The following is an 18472-nucleotide window of genomic DNA, read 5'->3' on the forward strand; positions in this document are numbered from 1 at the left end:
AAACAACAACAAAAACCCAGTCTCACTCCTGTTTCCCAGGTTCCAGACCCTCAAGGTATCCTTTACACCTTCCCTATACTAAGAAAGGCCGGCTAGAATTAGCTTCCTTTTCCCTCATTCAATACTTTGAATTAGTATAGTCAAAATCATAGAGATCTGGTATTGTATTCCTGATGAACAGGGAAAAGCTATTTTCCAAGCAGTGGGGCTTGGGAAACGATCTTTCCCTATTACTGGAGATGGGGAATAATCTTTTAATGAAACAATAACTGGCTTTACATCTAGGTCAAAATTTTATTTAGCTGTTTTAAAATACTACAGAATAATCACAACCATAGGTGGAGAAGTATAATTGAATCAGATAATGGACAGAAGTTCAAAGATACAAGGAGAGCGGAAGTAGATTAGCCACGGACGGGGCAACGGCAGGTTTATGACTGTCCTCGTCAGCAGTGCTCACTTCATTCCCCAGGTTTTGGCTATAAATAAAAACTCAGTTTGGCAAGAATTTGGTTCTGTTAGAAAGCTCAACCCTATAGACCATGTACCATGTAGTTTCTGATTTAAGGTCAACGAGAGATGAAAAGAGATCAAAATAAATTCCAATTCTCACTTGTTACGTTTTGTAGAAAGTCAGAAATAGGAAATGCTTAACTGAAAATGCTAAGATATTTACAAGTAGACTATGCTTTTTGTCTCTAACTTTTTAACACCGTGGAGGGCAATTACTTGCATTCTCACACACAAATCCTCAGGCCATTATCAGGGACAGGATACAGCATGCAAAAGGCCACTGAGACTTGCTGCACAGCCAGCCGTTCGCTCTACTTCAACTTAATACGCAAAGCAGCAGCACATCTATGGACCAATCCAAGGTTCACAGGCAAAAATGCATTTTCACTTTCATAAAGTTTTCCCTTAGTAGTTATAGACAGGAAAAGTAATAACCTTTAATTTTTGCAGTGAGCTGAGTCTAGTATAGAGGCAATGCTTGGGGAGATCCTTTGATACTAAATAGCTCCCAGTTTCTTCGGGCGTCCCTTTATTTGCATCTTTTGGATCAATATCTAGGTCCTGTGAAAATCAGCAAATGTTATTAATGAAATCAATGGAAGTCACATCATCATCTGACCATAAAACATCTTAACAGGTACTGCTCTCTGATGAACTGTGGTCAGAGTAGGTAATCCCTTACCTAGGGCTAGAGATACAATGAAAATAACATTCTAGAGTAAATTCTAAATTCCTCACCGATACACTTAAGAAGTTAGCTCTGAAAGGACAGTTACTTTCAAACTATTCCTACAAACACTTCTAAGTGTCCTCAAGTTTCCTTTTAAGTTCGAGCCCCACTAGTGTTAGATTCCTGGATTCTCTCCTTCCACATTCATCACTTTTGGGAAGGTGCAGGGGGATTTATGTGATTTGTATGTTTAAGAGGAATAAGTAGACATGCCAAAGGCAGCTTTTCCCTTTTTTCTTTTAGAGGCAACAGCTGTCGAGAGCAGGGGATCTACTCTGTGACTCTATAGAGAGCAGCCCTCAGGCTCCGCCTGCCCAGTGCCCTGGGGCCAACCCGGGTCCAGAGCTGCCGGGACTGGTGCACAGACCCGTCTAATTCTGGGGGTCACACTGAGCAAATGTCCTCCATGAAGGAGAAGCAAAGGAGATGTTTTGGATTGTTTGCCTTACTCCGTGCTTACGCCTCAATTTACTACAACTATGTAGGAACGAGGGATATTGTTTAGTGGCTTCCTTAGGCCAATACGAAATAAATGTTTTGGAAAGAACTAGGTTTCTATTCTTCCAATATACTACTATAGCTTGACAAATACGACTTACACTGTTGTAGGAACTTTTTTGGAAACGTTCTTGGAAACGTTTTTAAAAGGAAGTTATTCTGGACATATGTATAGCACATTTTATTCCTTCATATTTGATATCCTATTTAGGGTAAGGGAAATTAAATCCTTCTTTTCTGGGTGAACTTCAGACATTCCTAAACTTAACATATTTAAGGTATTTTGGCAATTAGTTTTTAAATATTACGACTATCATGACTGAAATGCAAATATTTTTGTAAGTGTAATATATATATATATATTGCCTTTACATTTATCAACTTTTAAATTTTCAAAAACTTAGTTGTTAGTAAGTAAGGCTATATCATGATATTTTAAATAGAAGAAAAAGACTTACAAGTGGAAAATCGGTAACATAGGCATCGCACATTAATATATCAGGTGGTTTGTGGACTATACTTGTATAGATTATCATGACGTTGGAAAACTCAGCTGCAAATCCTAATTGGATCTGAACACCACATTGAAATTTAAGACACATACTTTCTGGAAGTTCTGAAAAAACAATTTATAAATATTTAAAGAATGCTTCGTAAGTTTTCTGATGTTAAGTGGCAAACAAATATTCTTTATGAGGCAAAATACAATTAGAGCTATTTCTGCTGCTTAAAAATGTTATATAAGTAACATTGTTTAAAGACACACACACACACACACACTTAAAAAAAAGGGTGCAATATTCTACTGGTCAAGCAAGTATCTTTTGTTTTCTATTTTCTTACAGCTCTTGTCCCTCTGCATACATAGTTTTTATAGTGGTAATCAAAAGTATACATACAACTGTAGATATATTTCCACTGTTTCCTTACTCCTCATGAAAATAGTTTTATTTAATGTGCTTCAATGTGTTAATTTACCAAAAATATATCTTAGAGAACAGACTGTTACGAAAAATAAGACATTATATAGGAGTTCAACAAATACAATTAATTTTCAGTTATCACTTAATAATGTATCCACAGCATAGATATTTGGGATTCATAGAAGATTCAACCAACTATTATTTCAGCCAATAATTTAAACTTATTTTTCACTAAATCACATAGAATTACCAGAGGTGATTAAGTTACAGATGATTTCTGCCTCACCTTCTTTCTCTTGCTCACCCACCCATGGATTCAAATGTCCAGGAGACAATGCTCAGTTATGCTCAGTAATATTTATAAACATTCAGTATTTGCTGACCATCATGTTTGTGTCTTTACATGTGATTTCATTCAATATCAACAACCCTATCAAGTAAGCACTACTTCTTGTCCCCATTTTACAGAAAACATGTTTATCAAGTAGGGGACTGTCTGATTTTTGAAATGGCACATTTCAACATCTCACAATATAGGAGAATCTAAGGGATTGTATATTAGACAAATTGAAAATAGTTTTAAAGATAGAATTTAAGAATGATCATTTTAATTTTACCAAATGTGAAAATAATGGGTTAATTTAATATTTCCAACATCAAATAAATCAGTGTAATATCTATAACTGAAACCTTTGCTTAGTCTTGGGTTTACTCACTAGGCTAAAATATTTTCCTTACAAAATTCGGAGGAAAGCTGTATGTTCAGAAGGAAAAACACTTTATGATTTTATATAAACATTTTATAGAAACAGCTCATAGAAAATAGACTTTACTGTACCATGTGCCTTGGCCCACTGGAGATTCCGCACCAGAGATTCTGCAGAATGTGCTGTTCCCTGTATTGGGTCCGTAAGTGCTCTCTTTTCAGATAAGCTACTTCGAATCTCTAGAGCCTGTTTGCCTTTGGTAAGGTGACATTTACCCATATCTAAAAGACAAGAAGTGAATATAGGTTTTAAGACCACATCCTTTCATTTAGACCAAGAACTCTTCTACAAATCACACTATATCCTCAATATCACTTATTCACTCAACAGATATTTACCAAGCACCTACTATGTGCCAGGCATGGTTCCAGGTGCTAGGGATATAGCAGTGAGCAAAAAGGTAAAAATACTGGGCAGCTCACATCTAAAGGCCCCTTTCTAGCTTTTATCTTCTATAATTCTATTAATGAATCCCCAATATTTTAAGCCTTGAAATTCACAAAGGGCTGAAAGTATATTTCTTTACTGTATGGGCAGTCATAATTTTATGTCTATACTCTGTTGAGAAATCCATTCTCAACGTGATAAACAAATACATTCTCATAATAAATGATGACACAGCTATGAGCAAGTTAAAATATCATGCTGTCTTTACCTAAGATTTATTTTTAAAAAAGGAAATAATGTGTTAAAACTACCAATATGTTAAAGCACCATCACTGTCCTCCCCCAACTCAAAGTAACCAAAGTACTCTGTATATTCTTATGCATATTTTAATTTTCACTCATGTAGATACTGGTAAATAGTATGTGTGAACATTTTAGATTTTGTGCTTAACAAAAATGTTACACACATTTTTGTAATACTATTTTCATTCAACATGATTTAGAGACTTATGAATAGTAACAAATCTCAATTTAAATTTATAAAACCAGATATTCTTTTGTATGAATACATTACAATAAATTTATCCCATTTCTGTATATATTAATAAAAATAAATTAATATCTGTCTTGGGAAAGTAGTTACTTATCTGGGAAAAAGAGACATAAAACTCTAAGACTTTATCCCTTTTGCTCACAAAGAGATCCCAAATGTTTTTCTTTCACCAATAGTAAGGTCAGAGAGAGAGAGACAGTGTGATTTTATATATATGATTATTATAAACACACACACACACACACACACAGAATGGGAGGAATATATCAAACAATTGAGAACTAAGTTATATCAACATATTGGGGGTTGGGGGGGAGCCTAAGGGTCATGAGCATATATAAAATTATATTGTTGTAGAAGAGAAGATATAGAAATCAATTTTTTAAAAGATGAAAAAGGAAGAATGAGCCAAATAAAAAATTAAATGGTTAAAACAGATACGAAAAGCCTACGGTAAATGTAGTTGAACTAAATTTTCTAGTTGAAGGAAAAAGGTTATCACGTTGGATTTAAATTCATTGATTCTAAATGTGAAAATATTAGAAGCATTCCGCTTAAAATCAGAAATGAGGCAAGAATGTCTACCACTACTACATTTATTCAAGAATGTCTCAGAGGTCCTAGCTAGTGCGACATCAAGAACATATCAGAATTCCTCTAAATCAGTAAGAAAAGCAAAAACACCACAATAGAAAAATGGACCAAGGACACGAGCAGATTTTCATAAGACATACGTATTGCCATTAAAAACATGTTCAATATCACTAACAATCAGGGAAACCCAAATCAAAACCACAATGAGATAGTATTTAACACATCTGATTGGCAAAAATAAAAAAGTCTGACATATGAAGTGATGAAGAGAGTGCAGATTTACACGACCTCTTGTACATTACGGGGAAAAGGGTAAGTGTAGATTGGTGCAACCACTTTGCAAAACGGTTTGGCATTATTTCTTAAAATTGAATACCGACATACCCCACGATCCAGTAATTCCAAATACTAGATTTATACCCCAAAGAAACTCTTGCATACATACTCCAGGAGACATATAAGAGATTGTTACAACGGTACTGTTCACGATAGCAAAAACTGGGATGTAACTCAAATGCTCAACAGGAGGGCAGCTGAAAAAACTAGTATGTTTGCACAGTAGAATATTATAATACAGTCAAAATGAATGAACCACAGTCATGCAACAATATGCATTACTCGTAGCAATATAACATTAACTGAAAAACTTCAAGTCCCAAATACACAGCATAATATCTTTTGATAAAGTTAAAAACAACTAAAATTAAAATATACATACTTCTTGCAGACATAATATAAACTCAATTAAAACTATGTAAGAAGCAAATCAAGGGAATGATAAACAAGATTTAGAATGATGGTTATCATGTAAGGGGGGGCAAGGAAAGAGAGAGAGGGAACATATAATTGGATGTAGGTCTGAGATTCATGTTAAACAACTAATTCCACAATAAAAACTGTCAGAAGTATGTTCTAAGGGACTGACATCATTAAAAATGAAATACTAATTAAATAATTTTTTCTAGCAGGTCTTGGAGTTTTATATAGTAAGATGGTTTTTGGGTCCCTTAAATGCCATACTGCTAAAACTAGATAGGAAAGAATTTATTTTGCAATTTCAAGCAACTGAACAATAATGCTGTCTGGAGTACAAAAATCAAAATCCGGGGTCACAGATTAACAACTGGAGCCTTGTAACAGCAGTCAGCTTATTTCATATTTTGTTTCACGGGTACACAACTGAAACTGGAAAGGTAGTTTTTCTGCCTTGACTATTTGGTCTATGATCTTTGAATACTTACATTTTTCCTGAATATTTTTAAGTTATCCAGAAGATCCAAAGTTCAAATATATAATAAAATAAAAATATAATCCAGAAGTTCAAATATAAACTCACAGCACATACTGGGATGCCACTCATTGCCATAACAACAAAGTATATATCATATGTGGGTGAACTGGTGCTTTTTACTAAGTGTTAAGATAGTTAATATATCTTAAAGACCAAAATTAGAATCAAGCATTTTGGAGTCTCTGAAGCACCTTCACAGATCTCACTTTGAAAATAACTGACATACTCCAAAGGCTTTAATTTTTTTTTTTAAGCGCCAGAACTTTGTCTTCAAATGAGAACTTAAATAGAAGCCCACACAATATGTAAAACACATAAAAGCAGAACTTCTTTGGTTGAAGAAGGAGGGCCAAAGCTCTGACTGTCTACATTAAAGGGGAAAGTAGTTAAGTGATCCAGCTAAGGGATCTACACCGACAAAAACATGAAAATAAACGAATGTGACTAACAGCAGGTCGTGAAACACTCAGATACCATACACTCAAGCTGCCATCTTAGGAACATCCATGAAACTCCATTTGCTAGTGAGCCAGTTTGTAAAAGAACTGCCTTCTCTTTGATAGGACTTGTAAAATAGCATTTCAGAAACCACATGTCAATCTACAGCTGTAACACGTGATTATTCAACACCTGACACGAGCACCGCATTATGCCAGGCAGGGAAGGAAGGAATAGAAGGGAATGGAAGACAAGGTGTTAGACCTCTAGGATCCTGTCCTTAAAGCAGAATTTTAAAACTACTAAGTTCATCAAGAAAAAAGAAAAAGAACCCAGCTTTAACCCATAGGGTTTCAGCATTTCTGTAAAGTTTATCTGTCTGATCCTGAAAGAGGATGCTCATTAGACAGTTTTTTTTTTTTTTTTTGCAAATAAGCAGACCGGGCAGCATCAGGCACTAAGCATAGAAACAAGGTGAAGAGCTCTGAGGATCAAACTTCATTTATTTCACAACCATGTCTGGGGTCAGACTTGTACTTCAAGTAATACTGCACAGATGCATGTAGCTAAGCCAACAGGGAAGGAAGGAGGGAAACCTGAGTGTTGTGAACATTATATAAAAAAAATTGTCTTATAAATACGAATTCCAAATCTGCACAGTAACAATAGGAATAAAATAATGACCCAACAGAGAACCCTGAGTAGCTTTCTCTTTAGTTTTTATTTTACCTTCTGCCACTTCATCCAGTAACACAGTTATTTTCTTTTCTTCTAATAATCTATCTTTTAAAAATTTCATGAAGATTCCATTTGCCAACCCAGAATGCTGTATTTCAAAGGCTTCTGCTCCTTGACACCTGAAAAAAGACATTTTTAAAAAAGCAAACACTTGCTGCATGAGGCTTCTGCAAAAACTGATGAGCCTCATGTACTCCCCTGCCTCTCTCATGGCATCCCAAATAAAGAGTTAATCTTTAAGCAAGAACTAAATGCTTTGCTGCTTAGTAAAAAGAAGATGCCAAGCTACGAAGTGCTGAAGTCAATTATTTAAAAATTTCTATCAAGAATATCGAGGCAGGGCTTCCCTGGTGGCGCAGTGGTTGAGAGTCCACCTGCCGATGCAGGGGACGCGGGTTCGTGCCCTGGTCCGGGAAGATCCCACATGCCGCGGAGCGGCTGGGCCCGCGAGCCATAGCCGCTGAGCCTGCGCGTCCGGAGCCTGTGCTCCGCAACGGGAGAGGCCACAACAGTGAGAGGCCCGCGTACCGCAAAAAAAAAAAAAAAAATCGAGGCAAATTTATGCCTAGATGGCTACGGATATTTCTAGGCTTCTAATCTACAATCAAAAAGAAGTCATCGAAGAATGAAGGAATCCTCAACATAAACATAAAAGTTTCTTACGTGGCATATCCAAACACAATATTGGCAGTGACTTTTAGTGCGTCCAAGATTGGGATGGTATCATCGTAGTCATTTCTATTTAAAAGGTAAGAGAGGAGAAGGACAGATATAAATATGAAAAGTTAAAACAGCATTCTTAAAAGAACATCAATAACAAACATGATACTATCCTATTACACATAACTTAAAATTATAGGTTCAAATTCCTTTATCTTATTAGCTACATATTTACCAAAAGTAATCCAGGGCTCCTAAACTATTGAGACGGCAGAGACTCACACCTTTTTTCTTGTTAGCTTTAAAACTGGAGTTACATTTGAATTCGGCCATTGGATTTTGATTGGTAACAGCTGAGCAAGCAAAACACTAAATCTGAGTAGAAGCATCATTGGCTCCACTCCTCAGTATCACAATGGCAGACAAGGGGGATCCAAATCTTCAAACGTCTGCTTCAGCTAAACTTTCTCTGTCTGCAATACCATGACTAACTAGAGGCCCTCACTCCATGCATGGTGTCTCTGCTAATTCCTGGAGGAACAGCTGCAGGGATTGTTAGAAACGTTCTAAAGGCAGGCTGAAGAGCTGTATGTTTTCTTTCTTTTTTTTAAAATTTTAATTTATATTGTTTATTTTTGGCTGCGTTGGGTCTTCGTTGCTGCACTCAGGCTTTCTCTAGTTGGTGGCGAGCGGGAGCGACTCTTTGTTGTGGTGTGTGGGCTTCTCATTTCGGTGGCTTCTCGTTGCAGAGCACGGGCTCTAGGCACGCGAGCTTCAGTAGTTACGGCACACAGGCTCAGCAGTTGTGGCTCGCGGGCTCTAGAGCACAGGCTCAGTAGTTGGGGCGCACGGGCTTAGGTGCTCCGTGGCATGTGGGATCTTCCCGGACCAGGGCTGGAGACCGTGTCCCCTGCACTGGCAGGTGGATTCTTAACCACTGCGCCACCAGGGAAGCCCCTGTATCTTTTCTATTATGAGAAAATACCCATGCCCTTTTGTTCTTCACTTTTGTCCTAGAGCAGACAGGAAAAAGTAAAACACACACAGAAAATATATTTTCCTCTAGTTTTCTTCTTCATCACTTTCAGTCTATAAGCTAAAATTCACAAACTTAAGTGATTCCTACCATGCAGAGGTTTGCCTTCAGATTTAACTTCTCAAGGTTGATATTTAACTGACCAACAAGTTTCAGTATATAAAGAATGGACAGTTTACCTTTTCCTGCACATGTCCAACAGGAACACATTGAGTCCGGTTTCTTTCTCTTGCATCAATTTCAGTATATTTTGTACACACAAGCAATTTTCAGACCTATATGGATTTGGAGCATCGACAGGGACCATAAAGCTGTTCCCGAAGTTTTCATAACCATGTCCTGCATAATATAATAGTCCTGAAAAGCAGGAAAAAAGAGAAATCGCACTCTGAACACGTAGCACTCTTTAAGAAAAAAAGACGTTAATCCATGCTTATTTAAGAGATGTGCAACTATAAATACAACTCAGTGTTAACTGAATTTGTATTAAATTATTTTGACAACCATCTTCATTTAAGTACTGAATTTTCAACCAACATCAAGATGCTATCCAGAAGTGTATTTTAATTCATAAAGGCAATACATTTGTAACCAATGGTATCATATGGAATGCAGTTTTATCTCATGATGTTAAAATACAAAAAAAGGCTAAGGACTTCTTTGCTGACTCATCTGTCTCCTCTGTGAAACCAGAAACTTCTTCAGGGCAGGGTAGTCTTACATTTATCTGTGCATTCCTGGCACACAGCAGGAGTATAGTATTTAATGGAAGAAGGAATAAACACAACTCAGACGAATAGCCACTGCAGTGTCAAGTATTCGAACCCATGTCCCCTGCATTGGCAGGTGGATTCTCAACCACTGCACCACCAGGGAGGCCCCTCTAACTCTTTGTAGTTACAGCCCTAACCCCTAGCAAGAATGTGGCTTTAAACGGCCAAGAAAACTTGCTTCCTTTGGCCCTAGAGGGCAGGAGCCAGGTTGCCTACTTTTCTTGAACTCCTATTTAAATGAGAAAAATGGGTATTTCATATGTATCGCTTTGGGTAAAAAATGACAAAAGGGGCACACCCATATATTCAGCGTGGGTTTATTCTACCTCAAGTGAGCCCTGAATATTATCACGTAGGCAGTGAGGACAATGAAAAAGAAACGAAGACAGAGTTCCTGGCCCTGAGGGTCTTGTAATTCATTCAGGCACGCTCATGTTACTACTTAAAGAAGAGTCGGCATCTAATTAAATACCATATATCATGTGACGAGGGCAACCCTGTATGAAATGAATAAAGGGCAGAGAGGAATATCAGTGTAAGGTGAAGCAATAACGGACACCCTTGAGAGAAAGGGTACGATCTGGAAAGGCAGCGAGAAAGCAAGGTGCGTTACAGGCAGGATGCACAGAAACAAGGCTTGGGCCTGGAATGACAGCTAATGGAAAGGAGACTAGCCTGGCAAGGAATTAAATGATCACTGGAAATGAAAGTAAGAGTGCACAGATAGCATTTTGAAAATCACGACAAAGGGAGTGGGTTTAATTCGCTAAGCCATGAAGATCAAGTGAAAAGACGACCCACAGAATGGGAGAAAATACTTATCTGTCTATAAGGACATATATATTTGTAAGGATGAATCCTATATCTGTAAGGACACTTTGTATGCAGAATATATAAAGAACTCTTCAATTCAACAATAAAAAGACAATCCAATTTTAAAATGGGCAAAGGATTTGAATAAACATTTCTCCAAAGACAATATACAAATGGCAAATAAGCACATGAAAAGATGCCCAACATCATTAACCATGCAAAACAAAACAATGAGATACCATTTCACACTTACTAGCATGGCTATAATCAAAAAGGCAGTAACAAATGCTGACAAGGATGTAGAGAAATTGGAAAGCTCGTTTATTTCCGGCAGAAATACACAACAGCACAGGCACTTTGGAGTTAAGCAGTTGGTCAAAAGACGAAACTCAGAATTATATGACCCAGCAATTCCACTCCAAGGGAAGTATCCAAGAGAACTGAAAACAAGTGTCCACAGAAGAACATGCACACGAATGTTCATAGCAGTGCTATTCGTAATATCCAAAAACTGCCTAAATGCCAATCTGCTGATGAATGGATAAATAAAACGTTCTATATGCACACAGTGGACGACTCATTAGCCATAAAAGTAACGCTACCACAGATGACCCTTAACTACACTGTGCTAAGTGAAAGAAGCCAGACACAGAAGGACGCACAGGGAGCGATTCCATCTACATGAAATGTCCTCAACAGACAAATCCAGACAGAAAGTGATTTGTTGTTGCCAGGAGTTTGGGGTATGGAGGACTGAGGTGTGACCGCTAATGGATTTGGGTTTTTTGGGGGGCGTGATGAAAATGTTCTGGAATTAGGTGACTGCACAACTTTGTGCATACACTAAAAACCACTTGTATACTTTAAAAGAACTGTATACTTTATTTACTTATTTAGCTTTTGGTACGCGGGCCTCTCACTGTCGTGGCCTCTCCCCTTGCAGAGCACAGGCTCCGGACGCGCAGGCTCAGCGGCCATGGCCCACGGGCCCAGCCGCTCCGCGACATGTGGGATCTTCCCGGACCGGGGCACGAACCCGCGTCCCCTGCATGGGCAGGCGGACTCTCAACCACAGCGCCACCAAGGAAGCCCAAGAATTGTATACTTTAAAAGAGTAAAATTTATACTCTGTCAAGTATTCAAAATCTGACTCTGCTCTCTCTTTCCTGCTTCCAGAGCAAGACATGCTTATCTGTAACCTCCATGACCCTGCTCAGGTCACGATCTCCTTTCCATCTACCCAAATCTTCACCAAGGCTCCAGGCTTATCTCAGGTTCAGAACCCTTGGCAACTTATCACCTGGTCTCCAGTTTTCTAACACACTTCCGCCTCACCCTGCTGGGAAATCCTACAGCAGCACTCTTGACACTTAAAGTCATATACAGTATTTGCTTTATTGACATTTCCCGATTCTACGTAGATATAGTTTCTCTGATAACAGTGATCGTAATAAAAACAGGAATTTTATATTTGCATAGCATTTTCATGGTTTTCAAAGCACCTTCATATACATGATCTGATTTTAACCCATATAACAATCTTTAAATGACCTATTTAATAAGTGAGGAAATCAAATTTTAAAAGATTAAACAATTTGTTTAAAATCATGTAGCTGATAGGTGTTTGGATTCTATTTACAGTCTTCTCCCCCTCCCGTTATATTAAGGGACTTATAATTTTCTTTCCTTTTTTTGGTCGGGCCACGCGGCATGTGGGATCTCAGTTCTCCCACCAGGGATCAAACACACGCCCCCCCAGTGGAAGCTTGGAGTCTTAACCACTGGACCACCAGGGAAGTCCTGTAATTTTCTTGGAGTATAGATCATGTTCTTTATTTTCTGTATCTCCCTCAACACCTAGAATACTCCTTATCTGGGCTAGGGACATAACAGGAACTCAGTAATTACTTCTTTTTTTTTTTTTTTTTTTTTTTGCGGTACGCGGGCCTCTCACTGTTGTGGCCTCTCCCGTTGCGGAGCACAGGCTCCGGACGCGCAGGCTCAGCGGCCATGGCTCACGGGCCCAGCCTCTTCGCGGCATGTGGGATCCTCCCGGACCGGGGCACGAACCCGTGTCCCCTGCATCGGCAGGCGGACTCTCAACCACTGCGCCACCAGGGAAGCCCCAGTAATTACTTCTTGACTGTATTAAATTAACAATGCAAACTGGTCAGGGCAGAGGTAGATCTGGAGACCTTTCTAGAAAGAGTCTTTCAGTAGAAATGGTACCATTTCTACAACTGATATCATTAAGAGACAGCCAACCAGAAAGCATGGGTATTGCTCCCATTGTATCACTTAACACATTCTGGCTCAAGCAAGACTTGGCTTGGGAGAAGAAGCAACTTCAAGGGAAGGTTCAGCCTCCATCATCCAGGAAAAGCTAAGTGTGTGTCCAGTGTTTCAGTGCTGAATGCTCAGCTCTGCAATCACGGATATTAAGGCACTGACAACAAAATACCTTTTCTCCACTGCAGAATAATTCATGAAAAGTGTAACAAGAATTTTGTATCAAAGTCTACGTACAAATTATACCGCAGGAGATTAAGCATTTTTATGTTAAATAACTAGACCAAATGACTGTATTTTAAAAATTCCATCTCTAGTACTACTTGTACGTTTAATTAACTACCCTCATTACTCAAGGATAGAAGGACAAAACAGATCTCTTTTAAAATGTCAAAGAATTCAATGTGGTTAAAAATACAATCTTATAAATTAGATCTTTGGGGAATTTTATTTCTTGGGAATATGATTTCTAAGAATATAGTCTGTCACAGATATTTATTTTTGCCTACAGAGAAAATAATTGTTTAAATGGAAGATTTTTCCCACTTGAGTTGAGCTGCAGTGCACCTGGCACAGGGCTCTGATTAGAACATGCGCCACCATGACCACCACCGCTGCCGCCACCGACCTACATAGCTCTTACTACACGCCAGGCACTGTTGGAAGAAAGCCCTTTACTTTTATTATCTCATAATGCTCACAACACATATCTCACAATAAGGTAGGCAATGTTATCATCCCCCTCTTACAGATGTACAAGCTGAGACACCGGGAGGTTTAATAGCTTACCCACATTCACATGACTAATAAGTGATAGACTCGGAAGTGGGATGCCAGCCAGAGTGACTGCTGCGCTATGTTATACTGTCTCTTTATAATCTACTGCTGGCTTTCTAGTTAACTTTACTCTCAGAAAATATAAAATGTTGGTGTGCTGGTTTTCATCACTTCACCACACTATCACTTTAAAAACCCCTTCTTTTTTTCAAATGAAATCTTAGACTGAACCGTAACACATAATAACAGATGAAAGCTGGGTTTCTCTGTTGAGGCCTGAAGTGGAATGTTGTCCAAATCCCCCATCTATCGGTGAAGGAAAATCTGAATTCAGAAAATCATGACAACAATAGCTACAGTATTTTGAGCGCTTTTAGTGTGCCAGACACAGGGATGATTATTTTATCTTACTTATTCTGGAACAACTTCATTAATTTAGTCTATCCATTTTATAAGTCCTTTTTGGCTTAGAAAAGTGAAATAACTTGGTCACAGTCACACAGCTAGGAAGCAGAAAAGCCAGAGCGCTGAGCCTGGGGTTGGTTACTCTCAGGTTCGTTGCTTAACCACTGAGCTACACTGACGTGAATGATTCCTCTAGAGTGAATGAGGCTTTGGCCTTATTCTGACCAGACTCCTTTAATCTTTTTTTCTTTTTCTTTTCAGGTTTGACATTAGTGTTGTATTTTATTTATTTTTTAAAACATCTTTATTGGAGTGTAATTGCTTTACAATGGTGTGTTAGTTTCTGCTTTATAACAAAGTGAATCAGCTATACATATATCCCCATATCTCTTCCTTCTTGCGTCTCCCTACCTCCCACCTTCCCTATCCCACCCCTCTAGGTGGTCACAAAGCACTGAGCTGATCTCTCTGTGCTATGCGGCTGCTTCCCACTAGCTATCTATTTTACATTTGGTAGTGTATATATGTCCATGCCACTGTCTCACTTCGTCCCAGCTTACCCTTACCCCTCCCCGTATCCTCAAGTCCATTCTCTAGTAGGTCTGTGTCTTTATTCCCGTCCTGCCCCTAGGTTCTTCATGACCCTTTTTTTTTTTTTTTTTAGATTCCCTACATATGTGTTAGCATACGGTATTTGTTTTTCTCTCTCTGACTTACTTCACTCTGTATGACAGACTCTAGGGGACTCCTTTAGTCTTGTTTTCTATCAAAGCATATCTAAGCTGCAGCAAGTGACGAATGTAAAAAGGTGTTAGGTAGGGTGGATATCAAGCCAAATATGTAGTTACTCTCCATCCTAGTTTATCTATACAACTGAAATCTTTATCCTTATTTATCTTCAAGGACATGTAGTATTTAAGTCAGTTATTCCTGTTCTTAGATTGTGTTTTTAATGTTTATATATGTTTAAAAATTGAGTTACTTATTTTCTGTTAATTTTTATTTCTCTCACAAACCCAAGGGCACTATAGTACAAAAGGGCATAAACTTGAATGCCTGTGTTTCCCACATCTAATGGGAAATTCCTATGACTCTGCCTCGGCCTCCCCTACCCCCAAAGTACTCCTGGCCCCCCAGGGCTGTCAGCTGGACACAGGGCACAGTCCAGGGGAAACGCCTATGCCCTCAGGCCTCTACCACACTTACATTGAAAGTAGATGTGTCTGATGTTTGGGATATTCACAATACTTCAAAATATAATGCAGCCACCCTGTTAAGACATGAATCAGTAGTATTTAAACATCTTTTCCAGCTTTCTTAAGCTGCCATTTCGCTTTAATATACCTATTTATTCCATATTCCAAGTTGAGGTTTTCATACTGGGGCAAAGCTTCAGCATAAGTTGAACTCTTCTTGCCAGAACTTTAAATATTTCTGGTTCTCAAGCTTGCAGGGGCAATTAAAAGTTTTGATTTAAAAAGCCAAACCAAGGACTTAAAGCCAAGGTGATAATGTTAATAAGAAATGAGAATAAATAATCAAGCACATAATTCTTCATAAAATTCCCTCACTCTTAAAATACTTCACCAATTCCAAAACCTAAGTCGGTAAATATTTTTTCCTTCTACCTCCTTACTTCTGGGGAAGTTTTAGAAGCCTTTTCCTGTTTAAGCCATCTATGCACTTAAAAATGGAGATTAAAAAAAAAAAAAAAAAAAATGGAGATAAATTATGTAATGTAAAAATAATCAACCAACCACCTTATTAGAGACTAAAAATATAAACCAACTACCACAAAGGCACATTAGTATCGTATATTCTACCATATTTTCATAAGACAAATGAATGGATTCACCCAGATTCATCACTTTATATACTCATAAACAAGATTATGTTATCAAAACGTCAGCATAATAGTTGAAATCCCAAATCTGAGAGATTTAATTTGTTGATTCACTTGCCTAACAACTGTAATCCTTATTACTTAAGAAGAAACTCATTTAAAACTTATTTAGTACGATTTTAAGACTGTCCCTCATCCCACGTACAGTAATGTGTTAAATCTTGGAAAAAATCTTTTCTTCCATTAAAAATTCTACTCTGAGAACCTTTAGCAATTGTACCAAGCTTGCCTCATCATATGACTCTAATTAGAAGTAAAAAGGCTAAATTTAGAAATTATTGAAGTAAAATAATTGGAAAGGTATAGAAGCCAGATCAACGCTTTATCGGTGGCATCCTGACAACAGGCCTGGAGATGTCACCTTCCCAGCAGTTGAATGTTATTACACAACATCGTGGTGAGCACAACTCTGAGAAACATGGCTCACAGCATAACATTTGGCCGTTCCATGCTTGTGGTTATGCCCACTAAAAGACAGAAATTACCAAAGAAACTGCTTACTACTGACAGCATATTCTCTCTTTAAAGAATCACTGACATATAGGTAGTGTTCTTAACATATTTAAAAGAATGAGAAAAACCATTACAAATTTACTGTTAGAATTTTTGTGGAGGTCCATCTTTAACTGCATCTGCATAAAACTTTAGTTTACTGATTGTTTTCATATGTCTCACTCACCAACATTTTCTTGTTAAATTCTATTGTAGTTCCCACTAAAAGACCTGAAAATACTATGCAATAGTTAGAAAAAGGAAACAAACGTGAAATGTTCATTCGGTTACAGCATTTTGTACGCTACACACACACACACACAGTAATATTTAACATATATGAATATACAATTTGCTATTTGGTCACTGAACTTTACTGTAGCTCTCGTAGTCAATAAAACAAAATCACGTAAGATAGGTAAGAATTCTAATAAGAACAACATTGTTGTGACACATGAAAGTAAAGACATCAAGCTAATTAGTCATATGGAACTATGGAATGAAGATCAAAATCCATCTTTTATTACAAGAATAAAACTTTTCAACAATCCGTTTACCATGCCTTTCTGTTTAACTTTTAACCTAACTTATACAAGAAAAATAGTGGATAATTATAAAAGCAAAGATGATAAACATCTTACCATAGACTCCTTTGTCTAAAAGCAGTAAAAATTCATCCACGGCATTACGCATCTCATATTCAGTAAGATCCAGCAGTGAAACGACTTTGAAATCTAGCTGTCTTAACAAGTTGGTCAATTCATACACATCCACCAAAGGAGCTTTAAGCTTGGGGTGCTCCCAGTAATTCATATTTCCTATCAAAAGAGCAACCTTGTCCTTTGCTATTTAAAAAAAAAAGGGGGGGAGGGGGAGAAATTTAAAGGAGGATATAAAAATTAAACCTAATAAAATGCTGTACAAATAAGATTTCATTATTTAATTTCATTTTAGAGTGATCACCTTACATAGCAGACCAATAAACTCTATTGAGGAATACAGAGGCTGATGAATCAAACTGAAATTAATTGATGCTTTTGAGACCCAGGCAAAGGATGTTAGCTGTATATGAAGCATAATAGTAACTAATATTAAAGTAATACTTTTACTGATTTACAACAGAAGGAAAGAATATTCAATATAGACTTTTAGAGCAAATTTAAACAAAGAATGTTTGGAATTGGGTTCCCATCAAATTAGGTTCTGTTTTGCTGACAATGGAACAGGCTAGAAACAAAAGAAATACCAAAAAGAGAGAAAGGAAGAATTCCCATCAGAGCAGATAAGGGGAAATACCAAAGAGGAGGGAAAAGCAGGAGTTTAACAAATACTGTATTTTTAAATTTTCAGTTGATGTACTGTCTCCCGTTAGCTTCTTTAAAAAAAATTTCGTGTTTGGGTGAGATGCGGTTACCTCAGGGCTGCATGAAGACTTTTTGTATGAATACCTTAGCAGTTCAATCTGTGACCTTAGTGAACTGAGGCTTTGCTCAAGGACGTGGTCTCATACAAAAAGTGGTTCTGTTTGTAAGAGGCAAAAAGGTCCACACCTGTGCCTTTAAAAGTACCAGCTGGCTTTATCTGGTATATAGCTTGTCCAAAAGAGTTGTGGAAGGCTGAGCATAGCTTAGTGCCTAAGAGGTCTTCAGAATTGTACTTTTGCTAGTCGCGGGTGGGGTTAAAGGTTAAAGACTTGAGACTGTGCCACGACAACAGGAACCTGTCATGATGTTTTTCTCAAGGGCTGGCAGTGGGGTGTGTGCAGCACGTTACGGTCTAAATCCATGATGGAGACACCAGAGAGCAGCAGAGAAGGTGTAACAGGAGCACGTGGCAGTCCCAGACTGACGCTGGCCAGGACTTGGTGACCAGCCTTTGTCACAAAGTGCTGT

At 37.9% G+C, this 18472-nt stretch overlaps 1 protein-coding gene and 1 long non-coding RNA gene across 6 annotated transcripts in view; one reads left to right on the forward strand and one right to left on the reverse strand.

Annotated features, from left to right (window-relative positions):
* The window catches only part of LOC117200755 (uncharacterized), an 86543-nt gene that overhangs the window by 33961 nt on the left and 34110 nt on the right, over positions 1–18472 (forward strand). The window lies entirely within an intron of this gene.
* Positions 1–18472, reverse strand: part of MALT1 (MALT1 paracaspase) — a 59659-nt gene that overhangs the window by 5543 nt on the left and 35644 nt on the right. For 3 of the 4 annotated variants that reach the window (XM_004268049.4, XM_004268050.3, XM_033424935.2), the window contains 7 exons: positions 17222–17425; positions 9308–9485; positions 8096–8170; positions 7424–7551; positions 3503–3652; positions 2200–2357; positions 949–1074 (listed from right to left, as the gene is read on the reverse strand). In XM_004268049.4, the coding sequence (XP_004268097.2) occupies positions 949–1074; positions 2200–2357; positions 3503–3652; positions 7424–7551; positions 8096–8170; positions 9308–9485; positions 17222–17425 (1019 nt within the window). Of the gene's footprint in view, positions 1–948; positions 1075–2199; positions 2358–3502; positions 3653–7423; positions 7552–8095; positions 8171–9307; positions 9486–15391; positions 15456–17221; positions 17426–18472 lie in introns of those variants that run through there. The other variant, XM_049697717.1, reaches the window with a different exon arrangement.

Source organism: Orcinus orca, chromosome 15, assembly GCF_937001465.1.
Source record: "Orcinus orca chromosome 15, mOrcOrc1.1, whole genome shotgun sequence".
NCBI lineage: Eukaryota > Metazoa > Chordata > Mammalia > Artiodactyla > Delphinidae > Orcinus > Orcinus orca.